The following is a 26,710-nucleotide window of genomic DNA, read 5'->3' as shown; positions in this document are numbered from 1 at the left end:
GGCTTCTGCCTCCATTACCTATACAGGCAGTGAGTTCCAAGGTGAAAATATTTTTCCTCATTTCCCCCCTAATCTTTCTACCAATTAATTTAAATCTATTCCCCTCCCCGCCCCCAGTCACTAACCTCCCTGCTAAAGTAAATGGGCCCTTTCCATCCACTCTATCCAGGCCCATGGGTTGATTTTTAAGAAAGCTGCTCTAAGTCTGCAGTGGTGATCTCAGATACAGATTTGTCCGAGCCTGCAGGATGGAGGGCGTGCTCTTGCAGACCTCATGCTCAAAATGGACATAGAATGCATTGAGCTCATCAGGGAGGGTTGCATTGGTGCCGGGGATTTTACACGCCTTCATCTTGCAGACCTTGCCATAGTGGTGGGAGCCCATGTGGCTAGCCTGGAACTCTAGCTTGGTCCGGTACTGTCTTTTGGCATCTTTGATAGATCTCCTTAGATCATATCTGGATTTCTTATATAGATCAGGGTCACCTCAGATCTGGACTTCAGCAAGCAGTGGATACCCCTGTTCATCCATGGTTTACCGTTGAGATTTGCTCCTTTGGCACACAGTCTTCTACGAATGAAGTCAGTTACTGTAGTGGTGTAATTGTTCAGGCTGGTCGCATACTTTTTAAATACTGACCAGTCCACTGACTCTAAGCAGCCCCCGATCAACTGAGTCCTCAGACCAACATTGCGTGACTCTCTTTATGGATTCTCCTATTTCAGGTTTTGCTTGTAAGCCGGGAACAGGGGCACAGCCCTGTGGTCTGATTTCCAAAGTGTGGGCAGGAATAGAGCAATAGACATGTTTGCTATTTGTGTAGCAGTGGTCCAGGATGTTTGGGCCTCTGGTGGAACAGGAGATATGTTTGTAGTATCTTGGTAGGACGCTTTTGAACTTGGCCTGATTGAACCATAGAACCCTACAGTGCAGAAAGAGGCCCTTCGGCCCATCGAGTCTGCACCAAACACAATCCCACCCAGGCCCTACCCCCATATCCCTACATGTTATACTCACTAATCCTCCAACCTACGCATCCCTGGACACTAAGGGGCAATTTCTTAGCATGGCCAATCAACCTAACACGCACATCTTTGGACTATGGGAGGAAACCCGTGCAGACACGAGGAGAATGTGCAAATTCCACACAGACAGTGACCCGAGCCGGGAATCGAACCCAAGACCCTGGAGCTGTGAAGCAGCAGTGCTAACCGCTGTGCTACTGTGCCGACCAGCCACGATGAACAAGGCCTCGGGATGTTTCATGTCAAGGCTATTCGTAGTGGGGTATATTTCGTCCAGCGTAGTCTTCAAGTCTGCATGGGATGGGATGCAAACTGCTATCAGGATAATAGAGGTGTACACCCTGGAAGGGAGCAGGAACAGTATTTTAACATCAGGTATTCTAGGTCAAGGGAGCAGAAACTCACCAGTGTTGCTATGTCTAGCACAAAGAAGTGTTGATTAGAAGGCAGACCCCACCAACCCTAACCTTGCTGTGGGTCTGGAGTCACGTGTAGGCCAGACCAGTTAAGGATGGCAGATTTCCTTCCCTTAAAGGACATTAGTGAACCAGCTGAGATTTTACAACATTCAATGATAGTTTCATGGCCTCCTGCAACCAGCTGACAGTTCCAGATTTTTTTATTAATTGAATTTAAATTTCACAAGCTGTCATTGTGGGAAAGTGTGAGGTAGCGGGAGGAATCAAAAGGCAGATTATTATCTAAATGGAGGGAGACCGCAGGTGAATGAAGTACAAAGGAATCTTCATGTTCTAGTGCATGAATCACAAAAAACTAGCAGGCAGGTTCAACAAATAGACAGGGCAAACAGCATTTTGGCCTTCATTGTAAAAAGGTTGGAGTTTAAAAATTATACATGGTGTTGATGAGACCTCACCTGGAATGCTGCGTACAGTTTTGGTCCCCTTACCTGAAAAACAGTATAGTAACATTGGAGGCAGTCCAAAGCAGATTCACCAAACTAATTCCTGGGATGAGGGGGTTGTCCTATCAAGAGTCGAACTAGTCTGGATCTGTGTTCAAAGAACAAAGAAAATTACAGCACAGGAACAGGCCCTCCAAGACCACACCAACTATGCTGCCCAATTGAACTAAAACCTCCTACCCTTCTGGGGACCATATCCTTCTATTCCCATCCTATTCATGTACTTGTCAAAACGCCCCTTAAAAGTCGTAGCTACTTCCACAACCTCTCCCTATAGCGAGTTCCAATCACCCACCACACTCTGGGTAAAACACTTGCCTTGTACAACTCCTATAAACCTTGCCCCTCGCACCTTAAACCTATGCCCCCTAGTAATTGACTCTTCCACCCTGGGAAAAAGCTTCTGACTATCCACTCTGTCCAAACCCCTTATAAACGTGTAGACTTCTATCAGGTCACCCCTCAACCTCCGATATTTGGAGATTAGAAGAGTGAGGGGTGCGTTTACTCAAACATATAAGATCCTGAGGGTGAGATGTTTTCACTCGTGGGAGAGTCTTGGACAAGGGGACATAACTACAGGATAAAGGGTCGGTCATTTAAAACTGAGATGCAGAGAAATTTCTTCTCACAAAGAATGGTGAATCTCTGCCCCAAAGGGTGGTGGAAGCTGGATCATTAGAAATATTCAAAGTGGAGATTAATAAATATTTGATAGATCGAGGAATAGAGGGCTATGTGGAACTGACACAGAAAAGCCGTGATTGTACTGAATTGTGACGCAGGCTTGAAGATCTGATGGCCCACTCCTGCTTCTATTTTTTTGTGATCTTATGTGGAGAGATTTGAACGTGTAACTGCAGAATATGAGCCTGGGCCTCAGGACCACTAGCTCAGTGACATTACTGTTACACCACACTCTTCCCCACTGAATAATGCAATGACTACTGACATTGCAGCCAGCTGTCTAAGACACTAATGACACCGTGCTGTTTAGGGTTAGGAATCAGAGTTGGAGTTAGTGGTTTGGGCTAAGGGTTAAGGTCATGCATGGTGTTAGGGTCATTGGCAAGGGTCTATGGTTCTGATTATTAGTTGGCGGTTAAGGTTAATGATTAAGGTTCTGGGTTAAAGTTACAGCCACTATTACCAATACTGTTGTCACCAGACACGTCCTTAGCTCGTTCCCATTGTTGTCTGTGGAAGTTTGTATTGAGGGCATGAACATAACGTAAGTTTATTCAATTGTCACAAGTAAGGCTTACATTAACACTGCAATGAAGTTACTGTGAAATTCCCATAGTCGCCACACTCTGACATCTGTTTGAGTAGATGCACCCTAACCAGCATGTCTTTCAGACAATGGGAGCACCTGGAGGAAACCCATGCAGACATGGGAAGAATGTGCAAACTCCACACAGACAGTGACCCAAGCTGGGAATTGAACTCAGGTCCCTGGTAGTGTGAGGCAGCAGTGCTAACCGCTGTGTCACCGTGACGCCCCATGAAACAGTTCCGACTGCTGCCCCCCCAACCCCCATTCCCCTCCCCCGCCACCCCCCCCCCCCCCCCCACCCCACCCCCCAAACCCATCCCCTTCCTCTTTCTTTAGATTCGGAATTCCATAACTTTGGAATGAAACAAAAGCAGTATGTTCAAGACTCCGAAACGTGGGTAAGATTTAGTTCCATAGCGAGAATTCTGCATTGTGCAGTAAAATTCAGAAGAATATGGCACCACAATGGGGATGAATTGGAATGGGTTTAATCACACACCTCCACCTGAACCTTCACTGATCAACCAGAAACAATCCGCAAATCGACCCAGTGGCAGTTGTGCGAATGAATAAGCTAATTATCCATGCAAACTAATCGATTTAAGTGTCTTGTCATTCATAAACTGTGCAAAGAGTGTCGAGAAAGCTTTTCAAAAGCCCTATTATTGTCAATCTAGGACGGCACAGCGGTGCTGTGGTTAACACTGCTGCCTCACAGCACCAGGGACTTGGGTTCAACTCCAGCCTCGGGTCACTGGCTGTGCGGAATCTGCACATTCTCCCCATGTCAGCGTGGATTTCCTCTGGGTGCTCCTGTCTCCTCCCACAGTCCAAAGATGTGCAGGTTAGGTTGATTGGCTATGCTAAATTAATCCCAGTGTCGGCGGAGGTGTTAGCAGGGTAAATGTTACAGGAATAAGGCCTGGATGGGATTGTGGTTGGTGCAGACTTGATGGGCCGTAGAGATTCTATGATTCTATGAATCTAAAGTGATCCTTCATAGGTTGAGGGAGCTTGGTCTTTTCTCCTTAGAGAGACGAAGAATGAGAGGTGACCTGATAGAGGTGTATAAGATGTTGCGAGGTATAGATCGGGTGGATTCTCAGAGGCTTTTTCCCAGGGCTGAAATGGTCGCTATGAGAGGACACAGGTTTAGGGTGCTGGGGAGTAGGTACAGAGATGTCAGGGGTAAGTTTTTCACTCAGAGGGTGGTGGGTGAGTGGAATCGGCTGCTGTCAGTGGTGGTGGAGGCAAATTCGATAGGGTCTTTTAAGAGACTTCTGGATGAGTACATGGGACTTAATAGAATTGAGGGTTATAGGTAAGCCTAGTAGGTAGGGATATCATCCGCGCAACTTGTGGGCCGAAGGGCCTGTTTGTGCTGTAGTTTTTCTATGTTCTATAGAGTGGGGTTGTACTTTCTGCAGCAGACTTTATGTGGGTTCCGGATATGTCTGTAAACTCAGCAGAAAATCTGTTTCGCACTGAAAGTAAGTCCTTGCAGACATTGCTAAGGGGATCTGAATCAGAACTAATTGAAGGTGAAGCCCACACTTCACATCAATGATTAACATATTTCGACCCATAAACTGCACTGAGGCTCCCGACTGCATTAGGATATTAATTTGAGAGCCATGCTGGCAATGCTAATGCGGGAGTTTAAAAAACCACTCTGCAACTCCACATCCTCGCTCGTTTACATCACTGTAAAATCAGCACTATGAACGCAAAGCTGCATGATGTTGCATTAGTGAAAGCAAATGGTTTTGTCACTGTGTGACGCACTGATACTGCAAAAGCTTTCCGAAAGCTTGGTAATCTCGGGCAGGATTTCACCACACCCCCTCTCCCCCAGGGAGTCACAAGTAGGCTTAGATTAACACTGCAATGAAGCTACTGTGAAAATCCCCTAGTCGTCACAAACATAATTCTGCTATTTAAGAAAGTTTATTTATTTATTAGTGTCACAAGTAGGCTTACATTAACACTGCAATGAAGTTACTGTGAAAATCTCCTAGTTGCCACACACTGGCACCTGTTCGGTTAACACTGAGGGAGAATTTAGCACCTAACCAGCCTGTCTTTGGACAGTGGAAGGAAACAGGAGCACCAGGAGGAAACCCACACAGACACAAGGGAGACTCCACAGATTGGAAGGCAGGTGTGGGGGAGGGTGGGGGAATGAAGGGGCATAAAATTTGTTGTAACGTCATGGGTGCTGTTTCCGCCAGCTGCCCACTTGCCCTGCCCCTGCCACAATTTTACGAGTAACAGGGAAAGTGTCAGGCAGGCCCACCAATTAATGGCCACTTCGTGGTGGTGCCAACTGTCCAGGAAGGGCCTGGGGTCTCCAGGAATTGAAGTTTAGTCTGTGTGCAGCCCTGAACAAAACTCATTTTAAAAGATTTTGGGTTTTTTCTTGTCACTTTCTTCAAACATTTCTATTAACCAGATATTGAAATATTGTCCTTTAAGAAAGTTAATTGGCCTGGTCTGGTCTACACATGATTTTAAACTCACAGTAACTTGGTTGACTAGCACGTGGGGCGAATGAGATCAAAGATTATGGGGAAAAGAACAGGATCAGGTTATTGGGTTGGATGATCCACCATTATCGTAGTGAATAGTGGGGCAGGCTTGAGGGGCCAAATGGCCTCCTCATGCTCCTTTCTTCTATGTTTCTATGACTCTTAACTGCCATCTGTAATGATCTAGCAAGCCACTCAGTATGAGGGATAAGCGAAAAGTGAGACCCACATCCCATCAAAAGAACTTTTTTACAAAAGCAAAACATTTGCTAACAGATCTTCCATGCTGTAAGGCAATGCCTCACGACCTCTGGGCAACTGACAGTGCCCCAAACCTCATTCATGGGTAATGGGCCACATTGAAGGGCACTGCTATAATCACACAACTTTATCAAGTTTCAACCAGCAGTTTATTGAAGGTATGTGGTTACTAGAAAGCTCCAATAAGGCTTCAACTTTGTATCTTTGCAATCATCAATATCTTCCCTCTCATTTCAATTCCAGGTGTATTGGTATTGTCCTGGTATCCTTCTGGATTAGAAGATGATAACAGCGAACCAATGGATGACCTGGTACCTGCCATACTGGACGCTGCAGACAGATACAGTCTAAAGGTAGAATTATAGGCGAACAGCGATGTATTAAACTCATATCCACTCTTCAGCAGCACACCTTCTGTGTCCAAGTTGATCTTCTCTCTCTGTGTCTCCTTAGAAAACCCTAAAGAATATGGAAGGAGCGGGAGGCAGATAAAAAGGGAAATGTTGGGTGTAAATATGAAAATGTGCTGGCAGATATCATTAAAGGGAATAATAAATCTTTTATAAGCATCTAAAAAGATAATTAGCTGTTCAAGATGAAGTGGGGAATTAATTATGGAAGATGAAGGTATGACAGGGACATTAAATAATTAGTTAGAAGGTGGTAGAAGTGGTTACACAAAGATGTTTAGGTTTATTTATTAATGTCACAAGTAGGCTCACATTAAACGCTGCAATGAAGTTACTGTGAAAATCTCCTAGTCGCCACACTCCAACACCTGTTCAGGTACGCTGAGGGAGTATTTAGCATGGCCTCTGCACCTAATCAGCACGTCTTTCAGATGGAAACTGTAGCATCCGGAGGAAACCCACACAAACACAGGGAGAATATGCAGGCTCCACACAGATAATGACCCAAGCTGGGAACCGAACCCAGGTCCCTGGCGCTGAGAGGCAGCAGTGTTAACCACTGTGCCACCATTCCGCCCTGTATAACCTGGAAGGAGTGTTTGTCAGTGTGAAGAGAGGAGAGGGGAGAAAGAATGACTTCTACCTTCATGTTTAGTAAGGTGGATTCATTGCACCCAGTGTGGCCTTTTGTACACACTGGGGAGATCAAATAAAGACAAGGAGAACAGCTCAAGCCGTCACTTTTTAATTCTGCTTGTTTGCACTCTGAAAAAAGTCTCAGTTTGAGATTGTAACCTCTGCCCCCAGCTTTACTTCCATTGGCCCTGCTTGTTTTGGTTTATCTATCTTTGGCTGGAATGGCCAGCCATTGAAATCTCTGTTCACATCAACGGGATCAGAAAATGCTGCCAGCGTGAAGGGCCAGGAAATTCTGGCCTTTATTTTGCTTTCAGACAGTGTTCTTGATTCTGCCTTTCTGCAGGTACAGCTTTTGTTTCTCCACTTGTCCCTTTCCTAATCCCTTTTGACAATTAATCTCTCCTGCCTTCCACCCTATCACACCCCTTGTTCTTTTTTTTCACCTTCCCCCCCCCCCATTCACTTGCTTAAAACTTATGGACTATTATTTAAATGGTAAAAAAATTGCAGCATGCTGCTGTGCAGAGGGATCTGGGTGTCCTTGTGCAGGAATCACAAGGAGTTAGTTTGCAGGTGCAGCAGGTAATTAAGGCGGCAAATGGAATTTTGTCCTTCATTGCTGGAGGGATGGAGTTTAAAAACAGTGAGATTATGTTGCAGCTGTATAAGGTGCTGGTGAGGTCACACCTCGAGTACTCTGTCCCGTTTTGGTCTGCTTACTTGAGAATGGATATATGGCACTGGACAAGGTGCTGAGGAGATTCACTAGCTTGATTCCGGAGTTGAGAGTGTTGGCTCATGAGGAGAGACTGAGTAGGCTGGGGCTATACTCATTGGAATTCAGAAGAATGAGGGGCGATCTTATGGAAACATGTAAGGTTATGAAGGGAATAGGTAAGATAGAAGCAGGGAAGTTGTTTCCACCAGCAAGTGAAACTAGAACTAGGGGCAAATAAGGGGGAGCAGATTTAGGACTGAGTTGAGGAGGAACTTCTTCACATCAAGGGTTGTGAATCTGCGGAATTCCCTTCCAGTGAAGCAGTTGAGGTTACCTCATTGAATGTTTTTAAGGCAAAGATAGATACATTTTTGAATTAAGGGTTATGGTGAGTGGGTGGATAAGTAGAGCTGAGTCCATGAAAAGATCAGCCATGATCTTATTGAATGACAGAACAGGCTCGAGGGGCCAGATGGCCCACTCCTGCCCCTAGTTCTTATGTTCTTCCTTCCTTCCAATGAACACCTCCTCTGCTTTATTTTCTATCCGTTGTTTCTCTTGCTCCCATTTCAGAGCTGCATTCTCACTCTGAAGTAAAGTTTATTTATTAAAATTTATTTATTAGTCACAAGTAGGCTTACATTAACACTGCAATGAAGTTACTGTGAAAATCCCCTAGTCGCCACTCTCCGGTGCCTGTTTGGGTACACTGAGGGAGAATTTAGCACGGCCAGTGCACCTAACCAGCACGTCTTTGGACTGTGGGAGGAAACCGGAGCAAACCCGCACAGACACGGGGAGAACATGCAAACTCCACACAGACAGTGACCCACGCCGGGGATTGAACCCAGGTCCCTGGCGCTGCGAGGCAGCAGTGCTAACCACTGTGCCACCATGCCTCACTTTTCCTAACCTATTCTCAGTCTGACCGCTTTCCTCCATGTTGATTCTTTTCTCTGCGTTTCTGCTTCTCTCTCACACATTCCAGGAAAGTCAGTAACTCAAGGTGTTTTCATGGATATCTTGTTTTGATATGGAAATGAAGTGGACAGGATCCATGGTTACCACGTTATGCAAATACACCTCTGCCGCTGTTACACTCCTGTAATAAAAGATTCATGGATGGAACAGGGTGCAGAGATAAGCAATTAGAAAGATTCCCAAGTGTGAAGGGCACGAGCAATGAGGAAGATGAAAACTCATGAAAAATAAATTCCAAGCAAGCTTTCATAATAACCTCTATTTAATAAATGCGGAATATTTTCAATATTCTGGCAGGCATGAAGTAAAGAAAGAGACATTTGGGGAATTCAAAATGCAAGTGAATACAGAGTATAGAGGGTGTGGGTAAAAGAGGCATCAATGTGATGAATGGACTTTGCTGAGTGGAATGTAGGTACAGGACTAGGTCATCCTCTCAAGCCTGCTACATTTCTTTTCATCCAAACCAAATAAACTAAATCAATCGAACTCAGCGAGAAAGCAAAAAGGGTAGCCCCCAAAAAGAACGGAACTGCCCGAACCAAAAGACAGAGCGTAAAGAAAACTTAAAACATCAAACTAAAACCTGAATAAAAGGGTTAATAATACACCACACACGGCCTAACGGGCACAGAACACCATCCTACTGGAAAGTGAAAGTTTATTTATTAGTCACAGGTAGACTTACACTTCAGTAAGGTTACTGTGAAAATCCCCTAGTCGCCACACTCTGGCGCCTGTTCAGAGGGAGGGTTTAGCATGGCCAGTGCACCTAACCAGCATGTCTTTCAGACTGTGAGAGGAAACCCACACAGGTCCAGGGAGAACGTGCAGACACCACAGACAAGCCAGGAATTGAACCCGGGTCCCTGGCACTGTGAGGCAGCAGTGCTAACCACTGTGTCACCGTGCCGCCCCCAAATAAATACATGATCTTTCACTCCTTTCACCACCTTTACTCCATTTCCCTTACCTCAGTTTTAAAACGTTTAATTGGTTCACACCCTCAATTGACTTTTGAGGGAGCGAATTGCCGATTTCCACTACCCTTTCCTGTGTAGAAACACTTCCTGACGACACCTCTTCAAATTTGATTCATGTTCACACAATGGATATCTTTGAAAAGATTGCCCAACGCAAAGGGCTAGAGTTACTATTCGTTTGACTCGGGACACCGGCAAGACCCAGGCAAAATCAGACAAACTGTCCCAAGAGATCAGCTCATTTTAAATGTTTAAGTAAGTTCCGCCCAATGCCACCATTTTTCGTGTTTGCTGCGTTATTTTTTACACCCAGTTTGAGATTCGTTTTGTCAGATCAGGATCTGTCCCCAGGATTGGCCACACTCACAGGTCCGAGATTCTGTCAATTACAAGAGGTTCAGGAAGTGTCTTCAAATTGTATTCATTCTGGAACCAAAATGGCACAGGAGTGAGGTGATTTCTTGCAAGCTGTCCCCGGTATACCCTCTAATTCTATCTTCTACTCTTGCTCTATGCTTTTAGAACTGTATTCTAACTCTTACAAACTCTCTAACAATAATGTTATATTGGGTTGATCTTTCTCTACACCCTAGCTGTGACTGTAACACTATATTCTGCACCCTCTCCTTTCCTTCCCCCCTCCCCGCGTACTCTATGTATAATATGCTTTGTATAGCGTGCAAGAAACAATACCTTTCATTGTATCCCAATACGTGTGACAATAGTAAATCAAATCATTTTCTTAGATGGACACAGGCCTCCCAGAGGCACACATTCGAAGTTACTTCATGTGAAAAAAATACTTAAATTGTTCAGAAACTGACTTGTGTACGCCAATGTAACCATTAAGTGATTCAAGTATAGTTGTTCTTTTCAAGAGCAATTTTCAGTGATCTTGTATCAATTACTCACAGGGGGAGGGCTGGACATCCTTATTCTCTTTTTAGTGATAAAGCCATTTTCAGTTGTAGGAATATAACTCAGCAGGTTGTTACTTGGGGAGGACTTTCTAATGAAAAGATACAATTACGTTCCGTTACAAGGCCCAATTGTGCCGTTACTTGAAGATTTTGCTTTTGCGAATGTGCAAATTAATTCTATTGTAAGATTGTGAATATCATCTAACCACTGCTGTTTGCACCCCGCATCTAAACTTTACCCCAAAATAATCTTTACCTGTTACTATGCGTTTTGGGTAACCATGATTCTGCGATCTATTACTGCCAGCAGAAAGTGGGCTCACGGGAAATTCTATTGTGGGAATATAAGGCCAGGATTTTACCAGGTGACCGGGAGCATGTTGGGAGGTTGAGGGGAGAATGGGCTGGGGGAGGGGAGTGTAAAATTGATGGGTGGCTAAGATCAAGTGTCACATCAAGCCCAAGATCAAGTGTAATGGCTGTTCTTGTCAACTTGGGTCTCGGATGTTCCTTTTGTGGAGATCATGAATTGAATTCACATTGGTTTTTGGAGCAAGCAGGGAGATGGGGGTTAAGGATTTCCCTGTCCAACTGTGTGCATTGGCTTTGTAATTCTGAGAAAGGAATAATATTTTAAAAAGGCTATGGGATTGCATTGTCATTGGGAGGTTTGCCATGTGGGAACACTGGCCAGGTATAACCTGGCACCTTCTTTGCAAGCTTGAGGGGGTGCGGTGGGGATGGCATTGCTGTTCAGGCACCCTGTCAGCGATGGAGGGTCCAGCCCTGCTGAAAGACCACTTGCCTTCGCACCTCCCATCCCTTACTGAGGCTTGCCTCGCCAACCCTGATGAGCCCAATGCAACTTATCTGCACTCCGGGGCCTTCACTCTGGTAGTTGGATCGGGACTGACCGTAGGCCCAACACTGGCCATCGTCCAGCAGCACTGCTGGAACTGAAAGGGTGCTGGCAGTCCAACTGGCTGGCAGCTTTTAGGGGCAGAATGTCCTACCTTAGAGGGGCGGAAGCCACCATTGGAGGCAATTAACTACTTGATCAATGCCATAGTCAGGGCTTCCATGATGGTCTGAGGTGGTGCTGACAGGGCTCCCCACAATCTCTAAGATTCCAGCCTACGTACGTGACTCCTCAGAAGATGCTGGATTTCAAGATAACCCCCAATAGAATCATAGAACCCTACAGTGCAGAAAGAGGCCCTTCGGCCCATTGAGTCTTCACCGACCACAATCCCACCCAGGCCCTACTCCCATATCCCTACATTTTACCCACTAATCCCTCTAACCTACGCATCCTTGGACACTAAGGGGCAATTTCTTAACATGGCCAATCAACCTAACCCGCACATCTTTGGACTGTGGGAGGAAACCGGAGCACCCGGAAGAAACCCACGCAGACATGAGGAGAATGTGCAAACTCCACACAGCCAGTGACCCGAGCCGGGAATCGAACCCAGGACCCTGGAGCTGTGAAGCCGCAGTGCTAACCACTGTAATACTGTGCTGCCCTTAAGTACCTTTTTATTTCATTTCATCAGTAGAAATAATTTAAATTGTGGCCTATAGTACTATGCATGTAAATAGTAATATATTTAATAATCTCTAACCAGCATTTCATAGAATTATAAATTATTGAGAAAAGGTGATGGCGTAGTGGTGTTGTCACTAGAATATAATCCAGGGACCCAAGATAATGCTCTGTGAACCCAGGTTTGAATCCCACCATGGGAGATAGTAAAATTTGAATTCAGTAAAAATCTGTAATTAAGAGTACTAATGACCATGAAACCATCATCAGTTGTTGCAAAAACCCATCTGATTCACCAATGCTCTAATGGTCATGCTAAATTGACCCTAGTGTCAGAGGGACTAGCTAATGTATGGGGTTATGGAGACAGGCCTGGGTGGAATTGTAGTCAAAGCAGACTTGATGGACCGAGTGGCCTCCTTCTGCATGTAGGATTCTATGATTAAGAACTGAGGATTTGAAGGAGTTTGGAATTCGGCAGTAGAGGACCAAGTAATTGATAACGAGAAAGTAAACAGAATACGAGAGGGGACAAGCAAGAGACCTAAAAACAGATTGTAAACATTTTTTTACAGGTATGCAAATAGGAAAAGATAATTGAAACTAAACGTGGGCCCATCAGAGGCAGATACAGATAAATTTACAGTGGGCAATAAGAAAATGGCAAAGGCATTGGGCCCGATTTTACCATTTTCATTCTAAGTGCTGAATCTGGACGTTATTCAGATCACACTTGGAAATCTGCTTTCAGGCGCACCCATACGCACTCAGCCTGAAAAAAAAATCGCGGGTATGAATTGCACTGTGGGTGGGGCTTACTGTGCCCGAAACAATTGGAGTTCTGAACTGCACGTGCGCAGTTAGAAAAAAATTGAAAAACATGCCACTGTCACATCGTTCCTGCGCCGCAAGAAGTGGATAAAGCAGCCTGGGAGCGATAGTCCCCACAGATGTCGCCCCCCACCCCCCCCACACGCACGCGCGCACACACACACACACAGACCCCTCCCCCCCAACACACACACACACACAGACCCCTCCCTCCCCTCCTCCCACCCCCACACACAGACCCCTCCCTCCCCTCCTCCCACCCCCACACACAGACCCCTCCCCCCAACACACACACACACACACACACACACACACACACAGAGACCCCTCCCTCCCCTCCCCCCCAACACATAGACCCCTCCCTCCCCTCCACACACACACAGACCCCTCCCTCCCCTCCACACACACACAGACCCCTCCCTCCCCTCCACACACACAGACACAGACCCCTCCCTCCCCCTCAACACACACAGACACAGACCCCTCCCTCCCCCTCAACACACACACGCACACACACAGACCCCTCCCTCCCCTCCACACACACACACACAGGCCCCTCCCTCCCCTCCCCCCACCCGTGCGCACACACACACGCGCACACACACACACACAGTATATTTGGACTTTGAAAAAGTATTCCACAAAATGGGAAGGTAAAAATTAGGTCTCATTGGTTTAATATATCAGCATGGATTGTGATTATGTAATGACCTGAAAACAGAGAATTGGAATAAATAGAATATTTTTGTGTTGGCAGGCTGTAAATAACGGGGTTCCACAAGCAATACCCCGCACCTCCCCCCCCCCCCCCCCCCCCCGAATTTCCCTTTACTCATTCAAGCTCCTCAGGTGAAAGGGCAGTTTTAGCCCTTTGTATAATGAAATGTTGTTTTCCTGTCCGCAGTACAAAACCATTCTATTTAACTAATAAACCTGTGCAGAATCAACCACTTACTGAAATCTTACGTCAGGTCACAAGAGAGACAATGTGCTCATGCCCCATGAACACTGTGGAATCAGTCAGTTTGAATTATTTGCTCGCACTCAGCTAATAATTCAAGTGCGAGACTCTATTAAACCACGAAGCAGAGAAACATTCCTCTCAGGAGCTGGCGAGGAAGGGAACAGCATTGAATTACAAAATGAACATGTAATTGTAATAAGTAATACAAATGGGCGGCACGGTGGCACAGTGGTTAGCACTGCTGCCTCACAGTGCCAGGGATCTGGGTTCAATTCCAGCCTTGGGTTACTGTCTGTGTGAAGACTGCACATTCTCCCCCTGTCTGCCTGGGTTTCCTCCCACAGTCCAAAGATGTGCAGGTTAGATAGATTGGCCATGGGAAATATGTGGGGTTAGAATCATAGATACCTACAGTGCAGAAAGAGGCCCTTCGGCATGGCCAATCAACCTAACCCGCACATCTTTGGACTGTGGGAGGAAACCGGAGTACCCAGAGGAAACCCACACAGACACGAGGAGAATGTGCAAACTCCACACAGACAATGACCCGAGCCGGGAATCGAACCCAGGACCCTCGCGCTGTGAAGCAGCAGTGCTAACCACTGTGCTACCATGCCACCCTAAAAATTCTATCAGGACTAGACAGGGTAGATGCAGGGAGGATGTTCCCGATATTGGGGGTGTCCAGAACCAGGGGTCATAGTCAGAGGATACAGGGTAGACCATTTAGAGCGGAGATGAGGAGACATTTCTTCACCCAAAGAATGGTGAGCCTGTGGAATTCATTACCACAGGAAGTAGTTGATGCCAAAACATTGAATGTATTCAAGAGGCAGCTGGATATAGCACTTGGGGCGAACTCAAAGGTTATGGGAAGAAAGCAGGCTATTGAGTTGGATGATCGTAATGAATGGCGGAGCAGGCTCGAAGGGTCAAATGGCCTCCTCCTGTTCCTATCTTCTGTGTTTCTATGTCTAGCTCCTTGGCCTTATCGCTGTGCTGGATCAGATGGTCATCAAAAAGAACTTGGATTTGTAAAACACCCTTCACAATCACTGGTCACCCCAAAGCACTTTACAGTCAATGTCGTACTTTAGATGTATTATCACTGCTGTAATGTTGGAAATGCAGCAGCCAATTTGCAAACAACCAATTTCCACAAACAGCAATGAGGCAGTGACTAGTTAGAAACCTTTCAGTACAGAAAGAGGCCATTTGGTCCATCAAGTCTGCACTGACCACAATCCCACCCAGGCCCTACCCCCATATCCCTACATATTTACCCACTAATCCCTCTAACCTACACATTTCAGTATAGTAAGGGCAGTTTTTTTTTGCATGGCCAATCAACCTAACCTGCACATCTTTGGACTGTGGGAGGAAACCAGCACAAACCCATGCAGACACGAGGAGAATGTGCAAACTCCACACAGACAGTGACCCAAGCTGGGAATCGAACCCAGATCCTTGGAGCTGTGAAACAGCAGTGCCATCTCATAGTTGATCTGTATTTTTTTGTGATGTTGAACCAGAAGCTCAAGGAGTTTTTAGAAGATTGAGAATTCTCGAAGAGGCTCCTTGCAGTCAACAGTGATGGTGTATCACAGGCCTGTTGGTAGCGCATTCCTGCCTCTGAATCCAAAAGTTGTGGAATCAGGCCCCAAAGACGGGACTTCACATCATAATCTAGGCTAACATTTCAGTGCGCTGCTGACAAAGTGCTGCATTGTCACACAGACTAACTTGCATTCAATAGTGTCTAGCTGATCTGGAATATGATACCAAGGCATCATGGTATTTGAAAATCATTGTGGAGCATTCCCTGGTCTTCTCTCAATCAATACAACCCCAAAAAACTAAATTAAATAGTCATTTATTTAATTTGCAATTTATAATATCTTGCTATTACTATAATTACTTATATGACAATAGTCACTGCACTTTAGAAGAAATTCATTAGATAGGAAGTGCGTGGGTGTCCCAAAATTGTAACAAATCTCAAAGTAAATACAGATCATCCTTTTTGTACTCCTGTTTTCCCTCACAGAATCAGTCATTTTGTGTAGGATGTGTAAGGGGCCACTTCCCACACACACCTAAACACTGAGTATTAACAACTTGTCCTGGTCCCCCCCAAGTCAACACTATTGCTAAGAAAGCCCACCAACACCTCTACTTTCTCAGGAGACTGAGGAAATTTGGCATGTCAGCTATGACTCTCACCAACTTTTACAGATGCACCATAGAAAGCATTCTTTCTGGTTATATCACAGCTTGGTATGGCTCTTGCTCTGCCCAAGACCTCAAGGAACTACAAAAGGTTGTGAATGTTGCCCAATCTATCACACAAGCCAGTCTCATTGACTCTTTCTACACTTCCACTGCCTAGGCAAAGCAGCCAGCATAATCAAGCACCCCACCCACCCTCGAACCTTCTCTCTTTCACCTTCTTCCATCGGGAAAAAGATACAAAAGTCTGAGGTCATGTGCCAACCGACTCAAGAACAACTTCTTCCCTGCTACTGTCAGACTTTTGAATGGACTTATCTCGCATTAAGTTGATCTTTCTCTACAGCCATGTAACACTACATTCTGCACCCTCTCCTTTCCTTCTCTATGAACGGTATGCTTTGTATTGCGCACAAGAAACAATACTTTTTACTGTATGTTAATACATGTGACAATAATAAATCAAATCAGGGTCGCTTGACCCTGGGAAGCAAAGATTATGTGAGTCCAACCTGTCCTCACCAGACACCAACACACAAAATGCATCATATAACAACAGTCAAAAACCCATTGAAACATACAGGCACCGCCCCTCGGGTAAAAACAAATTACTGCAGACGCTGGAATCTGAAACCAAAACAGAAAATGCTGGAAAATCTCAGCAGATCTGACCACATCTGTGGAAAGGGAGCAGAGCCAGCGTTTTGGATCTGGATGACCCTTCGTCTGAGCTCATCCAGACTTGAAACATCAGCCCTGTTCTCTTTCCACAGATGCTGCCAGATGTACTGTACCGTGTTCTTAGAACAAAGAACAACACAGCACGGGAAACAGGCCCTTCGGCCCAACGAGCCCACGCTGCCATTTTAACATTATGAGTGCCCTCCTCTACCCATGACCTTTGTCTACGCCTATTGGGGAAGATTGAGGGAAGACTAATTTAGGGACAAGTTGTTACACCAATCAGCCTAAGAGCACGTTTTTGGGGAGGAAACCAGAGCACCTGGAGAAAACCCACACAAGCACAGGGAGAATGTGCAAACTCCCGCAGACACCGGCCCAGATCCATGTATCTGCACAGCAAACAGTGATAGTCACTGAGCTGTCATGTTGCCCGTCAGATGGTCCAGTTTAAGAGTACAGTAATGATGTGAAGCGCTAGGCAACTCTCGAAGCAACATCCAAGAGCAGCCCTCACACAACCCACTGCGTGTATGCCCCTTGTTGGAGTTTTAAATCTATCTGAATCAAAGCAGGACACGAAAAAAATTTCAGCTTTCGTGTAAAGGCCGGAATTTCCCAGTACTTCGCTCAGACAGGATTTTCCAGTTCCAACGATGTGAACGGAGATTTCAGTGGCTCGCCACCCCTGCCACTGGAGGAGGGGGGGGTAGTGTTCTGGGAAATTCTGGCCGTACTTCCTGAGATAACATGTACTAATTTCACCAGGTATCTTGTGGTGCAGTGGTAGCATCCAGTTTCAGGGCCAGGTGCTACAGGTCCCAGTCTGCAACTTTGATGGCCACAGAAGGTGCATTCCTAACATGGCCAAAGAGGTTGATAGTCATAAGAAATAGGAGCGGGAGTAGGCCATCGAGCCCTTCAAGCCTGCCCCGCCATTCAATAAGATCATGTCTGATCTGAAGTGGATCAGTTCCACATTCCTGCTTTCTCCCCATAACCCTTAATTCCCTTGTCTATCAGAAATCTATCTACCCGTGACTTAAATATATTCAGCGAGGTAGCCTCCACCACTTCAATGGGCAGAGAATTCCAGAGATTCATCACCCTTTGAGTGAAGAAGTTTCTCCTCAACTCTGATCTAAACTGCGCCCACCTCCCCCCCCCCATCTTGAGACTGTGCCCTCTAGTCCTGCGATCCTTTCTAAGCAGGAAGAATCTCTCTACCTCTACCCTATCTTGCCCCTTCATTATCTTATATGTCTCTATAAGATCCCCCTCAGCCTTCTTAACTCCAACGAGTACAGACCCGGTCTATTCAGTCTCTGAGTCCTGTGACCTAGTCAACCTGTGAGTCCTTCCAGTATCTCTAATGGCAGGCAGGGAGAGCATATCGCAGAATCTAACTGCGCAACTTTCTAAAAAAGAGTGACAACTGGGGATGGTTTCAGTTAAGCTCACTTCTTAATTTTAATTCCACTGCAAACGTGGGAATTTTGTCACTGTTTACTTCAATAGTGATGAATCGTGCGCGCACAACAGTAGGCTGCGTAATCTAACTGATAGCATCAAAATCATCAGTAAGTAGAAAGTCTACAAATGCCTGCAGTCACGGTAGCCCTACTGCAATGTAAACAATAATGCATCTGCAAGTTCATAAACAGGTCATTCGGGAGTCACGGGAGGCTTTTATTATAGTGCATTCCAGGCCTTGGTGCTTGGGTTTCCTCCTGCAGTATTTAATTTCGTTACTACAGGTTTTTTGAGATTTATTTCTTGTCCTTGTTTTTAAATCCTACCATGTCCTCACTCCTCCCGATCTCTGTAGTCTCCTCCAGCCCTGCAATCCTCCAGGAACTCAGCATCCCTCCAATTCCAGCCTCTCATGTATCTCTAATAGTAATCACATCAGTATTGACAGTTGTGGTTTCAGTTGTGCAAACTCCGGAACCCCACCACCCCCCACCCTATCTTCTCCTTTAAGATACTCCTTAAAGCCAGCCTCATTGGCCAAGTTTTTGCTCAGTCATCCTAATATTCTTTGCCTCTACGTCAATTTTTGTCTGATAGGAGACCTCGATTTGATTTACTATTATTACATTAAAGTTAAATTCAAGTTTATTTAATAGTCACAAGTAAGGTTTACATTAACACTGCAATGAAGTTACTGTGAAATTCCCCTAGTCACCACATTTCGGCACCTGTTCAGGCCAATGCACCTAACCAGCACATCTTTCAGACTGTGGGAAGAAATCGAAGCACCCAGAGGAAACCCACGCAGACATAGGGGAGAATGTCCACACAGACAGTGACCCAAGCTGGGAATTGAACCTGGGTCCCCGGCGCTGTGAGGCAGCAGTGCTAACCACTCTGCCACCGTGCTGCAAGATACATTGAAAAGTATCATTTTGTGTGTTATCCATACAAATCAGATCATTCATAGCTCGCACAGAGTCGCCACTCTCTGGCGGCATCTGGAAACATGAATGTGGTCAATCCAGAGTGATGGAGGAAAGCTGTGAAGAACCTTGAGATTTTTCTACCTTTCTTTAACCAACTGATTCACTACGTGCTTTAAAATGCACTGATGCAATCACAAGACCTCCCACCCTGATTTGATTTGATTTATTGTCACGTATTAGCATACAGTGAAAAGTATTGTTTCTTGTGTACCATACAAAACATACCATTCATAGAGAAGTAAACAAGAGAGTGCAGAACGTAGTGTTACAGTCATAGCTAGGATGTAGAGAAAGATCAACTCAGTGCAAAATGGGTCCATTCAAAAGTCTGTCAGCATCAGATAGGTACATGACTTAGACTTTTTTATCTTTTTCCCAACGAAAGAAGGTGGAAGAGACTATGTCCAGAGTGCTTGGAGTCCTTGATTATGCTAGCTGCTTTTCCAAGGCAGCAAGAAGTCCATTCCCCTTTCATTCAATGCATTCTGGATCACAACAATTTGTGGCACAAATCATTTCTCCTCATTCCAGAGAATTCCGGGTGCATGGGGTCCTTAATTATGCTGGCTGCTTTGCTGAGGCAGCAGGAAGTGTAGACAGAGTCAATGGATGGGAGGCTGGTTTGCGTGATGGATTGGGCTACATTCACGACCTTTTGTAGTTCCTTGCGGTCTTGGGCAGAGCAGAAGCCATACTGAAAGAGTACTTTCTATGGTACATTTGAAAAGGTTGGAGAGAGTCGTAGCTGACATGCCAAATTTCCTTAGCCTTCTGAGAGGTGTTGGTGGGTTTTCTTCACTATATTGTCAGCATGGGGGGACCAGGACAAGTTGTTGGTGATCTGGACACCTAAAAACTTGAAGTTGTCCACCCTTTCTACTTCATCCCCATTGATGTAAACAGGAACATGTTCTCCTTTACACTTCCTGAAGTCGATACCACCCTCCTTCATTTTGTTGATATTGAGGGAGAGATTATTGTTGCCACACCAGTTCACCAGGTTCTCTATCTCATTCCTGTACACTGTCTCATCATTGTTTGAGATCTGTCCCACTATACAGCAAACCTGAAAATCGAGTCGGAGGGGTCATAGGGGTATAAGGAGTATAGTAGGGGGCTGAGAACACAGCGTTGTGAGGCACCGGTGTTGAGGATGATCGTGGAGGAGGTGTTGCCTATCCTTACTGATTGTGGTCTGTGGGTTAGGAAGTTCAGGATCCATTCGCAAAAGGAGGAGCCGAGGCCCAGGCCACAGAGTTTGGAGATGAGATTTGTGGGTATAATGGTGTTGAAGGCTGAGCTGTAGTCAATAAATAGGAGTCTGACATTGGTGTCTCTGTCATCTAGATGTTCCAGGGTTGAGTGCAGGGCCAGAGAGATAGTGCCTGCTGTGGACCTGTTGCAGTGGTGGTAGGCAAACTGCAGTGACATACTCATTCAGGCTGGTCGAAGGGTTTTTAAAAATTGACCAATCCTCTGGCTCCAAGCAGTCTTGTGGGAGATTATCCGATTCCTCAGACCAACATTCCACGACTTTCTTTGATGGATTCTCCCGCTTCAGTTTTTGATTGTGAGCTGGAAGCAGGAGCACAGACCTGTGGACTGATTTGCCCGAGTGTGGGTGGGCGATAGAGCGGTGAGCATGTTTGATATTCGTGTAGCAGTGATCTAAAAAGGTTGGGCCTCGGGTGGTACAGGAGACGCGTTGGTGGTAACTTGGTAGTACGCTCTTGAACTTGACCTGATTGAAGTCCCCGGCCACGATGAACAGGGCCTTGGGATGTTTCATCTGAAGGCTATTTGCAGTTGTGTTTATTTCATCCAGTGCAATCTTCATGTTCCCAAGGGGTAAGATGTAAACTGCCGTCAAGATAATGGAGGCGAACTCCCGCGGGGCAGCATTTTAGCGTCAGGTTTTCGAGATCTGGGGAGCAGAAACTTGCCAGAATTGCTACGTCTAAGCACCGTGAGGTTTTGATCAGGAAACAATAATAATACTATGCTATGCAATGCAGTACTAATACTACGCCATAACAATACTGCACAGCATTACCTCAGCCTTTTAAAAGATTTTTGCTCGTGTGCTTACCCCAACGTCCCCCCTGGCCCCAACCTACTGCTGCTGAGGAATCAGTAAATCATGGCAATAGCTCAGTGTGTCCGGGGCAACACATTCACTGAGGCAAAGCAGAATGTGCCTGTGCACGTTTTAAGGACATATCCCAGTGGGTAAATTGTTGTGTTCAGGCAGACTATCTACAGCTGCTCCATCTCTCCCCTGACTTGTACAGAGCAGCTTTTCCCAAAGCATGTGAGTGTCACTGGCTAGGCCAACACTTATTGCCTATCCCCAATTGCCCCTGAAAAGATAGTGGTGAGCCACTTTCTCGAACCACTGCAGCCCCTGAGGTAAAGGGCCAGCCACTGCGCTGTTACGGAGGGAGCTCTAGAATTCTGCCCCATGACAATGAGGAACACTTTTACTACATTGAAGGCACTATACAAATGAAAGTTATTCTTGTTGTCAAGGTCCAACTACATTATTGAGAGCGTAGAGGTCGCACTGGGAAAAGTCAGGCTCCCACTCCCAATGGATATCTTGTGATTGCTGCTGCAAAGTGCAGGGTAGTTAGGATAAAGGCGCAACTAGTCTCAGCTAATGTTCTGGGGACTTGGGTTCAAATCCCGTCACGGCAGACGGTGGAATTTGAATTCAATAAAACAAAATCTGGAATTAAGAAGCTATCGATGACCATGTTTGTTCATTGTTGAAAAAACCCAACTGGTTCACTAATGTCCTTTAGGGAAGGAAACCTGACGTCCTTACCTGGTCGGGCTTACATGGTGATTCCAGAGCCACAGCAATGTGGTTGACTGTCAAAAGGGCAACTAGGGATGGACAATAAATGCTGGCCAGCCAGCGACGCCCATGTCCCAGAAATGAACACATACAGCTGGGATTCCTGCTATAGTTGAATAACCTGCTTCATGTTCAAGGTTCACAGGAGATACCAGAGGGAAGTTGTTGCTGAAAGTACCGTACAGCAGGAGGTCTAAAAGGTTGAGATCTCAGTGCCAGTAGTGAGCTCAGAAATCTATCCACGCAGTGTAGGATCTTCCAGTGCCTAATGGCATCATTAACTATATTCTGCTCATTAGTTTTCTTCTAAAAAGGTAATGTACGCTATCTGAAGCTCTGAAACGATCTCTTTTCACTGGCGTAAGGGAAATGCGTTGTGCCTGATTAAAGCTTTTAATTAATTTTCTGAGCTGTAATTAGAGGCAGAACTCTATTGCTCCCGCTGGGCCTATCTTGCATTCACATTTATTATCCTGACAAACAGGGAGTAAGTCCAGCAAAGCTGCTTTCATTTGGCTGATGGGTAAGTGTTCCTACTTAATGACACGCTTTCCCCTGAACCTTGCCTGCATTAAAACAAGCTCCCGGCAACCCCCAGGTTGCCTGAGTGATGTTACATAGCTGCTTGACTTGTACTTCATCCAAATCTAGGGGCAGATTAAAAGAGTCTCTCAAACTCAGTCCACAATAAGTCAAACCACGTTTGGGAAAATGTCTTATCTCTGTACACATAATTTAACTTGCATGTCCGCTTTATAAAAATTCATGTCTTTGCTTTAAGTGCTTCTCCATACTCATCAGGGAAGAGATGGAGCAGCTGTAGGCAGTCTGCCTGAACGCTACATTTTACCCACTGGGATACGTCCTTAAAACGTACACAGGCACATTCTTCTTTGCCTCAGTGAATGTGTTGCCCCGGACACACAGAGCTATTGCCACGATTTACTGATTCCTCAGCAACAGTGGATTGCGGCCAAGGGGGACATTGGGGTAAGCACACAAGCAAACATCTTTTAAAGAGCTGAGGTAACGCTGCACAGTATGATCAGGGTGGGAGGCCTCATAATTACATCAGTGCATTTTAAAGCACGTAGTGAATCTGTCGATTAAGGCAAGATTTATTGTCCTTTCATAGAATCCCTACAATGCAGAAGGAGGCCGTTCAGCCCATCCAGTCTACACCGGCCACAATTCCACCCAGGCCCCACCCCCATAACCCACCTTGCTGGTCCCCCTAATCCTATGGTCGTACAGAACCTGAGTATGCAAAAGAAGTTTACAAGACTGGTTCCAGGCATGAGAAACTTCAGTTATGAAGATAGATCAGAGAGCTTGGAACTGTTCTCCCTGGAGGGAAGAAAGCGAAGAGATTCAATAGAGTTGTTCAAAATAATGAGGGGGCGGGACAGAGTAGCGTAGGGAGAAACTGTTTCCCTTCATAAAAGGATCGAGAAGGAGAGGGCACAGATTTGAGGTGCTTTGCAAAAGAAGCAAAAGGCTTTTCTCACGACGAGTGGTTTGGGTGTGGAATGCACTGCCTGGAAATGTGGTGGAGACAGGTTCAATCAAGGCATTCAAGAGGGGATTAGATGGTGACTTGAATAGAAACAATGTGCAGGGGTACAGGAAAAGGGAGGGGAATTGGTACTATGCCACGATGCTTGTCTGGAAAGCCAGTGCAGGCACTTTGAACCAGAACTGCACCGTAATAATTCTGTGATAGCCACTCAGGAACTACTGTCTGTGTTAGCTTATTATCCCTTTTAATCCCTGCAGCCTTGGTGATGTTGTTTAATATATACCTTGGCTTTTTATCTCAAGTCTTCAGTTCAAAATAAAGGTGCAACACTAAATAGAGGAATCACGAGTAACTAAACATGAAAATACCAGTGCACCTCACTGGCACATACGACGCACTCTGTTCATTCTTTGCTTCATTCACAGTTCAATGGGAATCAGTACCAAGGCCAGCGCAACCCCCTTTCTATTGCACCAATGTCAATGTATAGCAGTCAGGTTAGAGAGAGTGAAGCTGTGCTAATCTGGCCATGACTCCATAAATGGAATGATACATCTGACCTTAAATTAAGACCAGTTCAGGTTGATTGAATAAATCCACTGTCCAATTTGGCTCAAATTTGAAATTTCATTTTGAATTTGTGCCAAACTGCAGCACCGATGATCACTGTTACCAGATAAATCACTCGCAAATAAATTGCTGTCATTCAAATCAACGTTCTGTCAGAAATCTTCACAGAATCATAGAATCCCTACAGTGCAGATGGAGTCATCCAGCCTATCGAGTCTGCACTGATCACAATCCCACCCTATCACCATAACCCCACATGTTTACCCCGCTAATCCCGCTAACCTACACATCCCAAGACACTAAGGGGCAATTTAGCATGGCCAATGCACCTAACCCGCACATCTTTGGACTGTGGGAGGAAACCGGAGCACCCGGAGGAAACCCACGCAGACACGGAGAGAATGTGCAAACTCGAGACAAGTACTGATCCAGGCCGGGAATCGAACCCGGATCCCTGGAGCTGTGAGGCAGCAGTGCCACTTTATTCTCCCCTTTACAAGGATTCAGGTAAACCACACTAAATTAAGGGACTCGTGGAAAACTATTTTATTTTTCTCTGAGCAGAAAATGTGTGTGCGGATTACCAGACCTCTTCCCACCTCGTAAGAGCAGCCTCTATTGTACCAGTGCTAATTCTGTGTCCTCCACCAGCCACATGATTACAGTCTGTTCCCCAGATGAAAGTAATTTCACACCAATCTGCGGGCAATTTTGCACAGTGAACTCTGGCTTTAAAGGAACAAGGCGCGGATCACCACAGATTTATTTACTGCACCATCCTCACAGGAGCAGACAGGCCAGTCAATAGCTCATTGATCTGGACTGTGTTTGAACCCTGGTCCCAGAAATGAAAGGATAATGTTCCAGCTCAGCACACCAGTGAGTGCCCAATCTTTTTTAAGTCTTTAAATCTTGCCTTCCCGCACACTTAGAGGATCACAAGGACAGAGCAATCAATATACAGAGACTAAAGTGTACTTAAACGCTGACATGTTCTCATTCTAATCAATAACCCCTGACAACAGTTTAAAAAAAAGTTGAAAAATGAGCATGTCAAGGGCAGAGGGAGAGAAATAACTATGCATTTGATTCATTATTGTGCATTAAGAGTTTTTCCGCGTTTAATTATAAATAGCGAGTTATTTTAGTTTTGAGATTTGGGAAATGCTTTTTAGCGGATTGTCACATTAGGTGTATGAGATAACAAGGTAACCACACACGTCCCAAAACAGAATGTGGAAACAGCCTCACGGTCATTGTTTCTGACCAACACTGTCAAATCTTCACAACAGATACATCAGATTGTCACCATCCAGCGTGTGTTGTTAAGATCCCGGCCGATGTTACTACTGGGCAGTCAGGTCCCAGCTCAATAAATTTAATTGTTTGTTTCCAGACATAGATGAACAGAGTCACAGGACTACTGACCGGCTTTTAATTAAAGAATAAAACCTTTATAAAGCAAGAAAGGATTAACTATAATACACTACTCCTGCACCCCACCTTTATCTTTACAGATGTACACAGATTGGTAAGGATAACACAAGTTATATTTGATGTATTATTATACTCCTGTTCAACCAACAAGCATCATTTGGCCGACACACCAAGTGATGGATCCACCGGAAATAACTACTATGGATTGCTCATCAGATCTCCCCAGATGCTTGTCTGCTCCCCAGATGAGTTTGAGCCAATGGGTCTCACTAGAACTCCGACTTCCCCAAGTTTCCAAATGGCACTCTCAAAAAACCCACCTTGGGAATCTTCTCTCGCACCAGGCATTCTCTTGGATGCCCTCACCAAGGATCCACCTCCAGGATTACAATCTCTCCTTTTGATACTCCCCTGCCTTGGATTGCAATATGCATTTAAGCTTCCACACAATCTCTCAGGTACACAGCCATGGCAACAGAACACTGCTGCTTCACAGGCTGCATTAAGATGTCACCAAACTTTTGATGTACGTCGGATGTCTGACTTCTCATCGAGCGGACTTTAAATCTGATTCCTGCAGCTATCTCTTTAACTCAAAGCACTTTCTCTGTTTTCTACGTGAATTCTCCTGCATAATACCATGTTCCATTTGTTCTTTATTCTTTAAATTTAACTGAGACATACTTTTGTTCCAACTGCCTGATTTCTGGGATTTATTTATATTTCTTGGAAAGTCTGCTTTCTGCAGCTCCATTATCTTGTATCCAGCTTCGCTAGCACTAGCTTACAACTAAGTCACAAGTTCTTTCTGTCCTAGAGTGGCCCTTGGTTGCTAAGCAACAACCTAGTTTTCCTTTGAGCCCTGCTTGCTTTCACTCCATAAATCCTCATTACAATGCGTGCACCTAAACCAAACTGCAGTCATTTCAAGTACGGAAACACAA

General features: G+C 45.4%; 1 protein-coding gene across 1 annotated transcript in view; it reads left to right on the top strand.

The window, feature by feature from the left end:
* LOC145357760 (glycoprotein endo-alpha-1,2-mannosidase-like protein) overlaps positions 1-26,710 on the top strand; it is a 53,971-nt gene that overhangs the window by 18,354 nt on the left and 8,907 nt on the right. The window contains exon 2 of the mRNA XM_080211225.1: positions 6,260-6,369. Within this exon, the coding sequence (XP_080067351.1) occupies positions 6,260-6,369 (110 nt within the window). The remainder of the gene's footprint in view (positions 1-6,259; positions 6,370-26,710) is intronic.

This window comes from Carcharhinus amblyrhynchos, chromosome 24, assembly GCF_965287045.1.
Source record: "Carcharhinus amblyrhynchos chromosome 24, sCarAmb.v2.hapA, whole genome shotgun sequence".
In the NCBI taxonomy this organism is placed as follows: domain Eukaryota; kingdom Metazoa; phylum Chordata; class Chondrichthyes; order Carcharhiniformes; family Carcharhinidae; genus Carcharhinus; species Carcharhinus amblyrhynchos.
The sequence above is the reverse complement of the archived record's forward strand: the minus strand, read 5'-3'. Positions and strand labels throughout refer to the sequence as shown.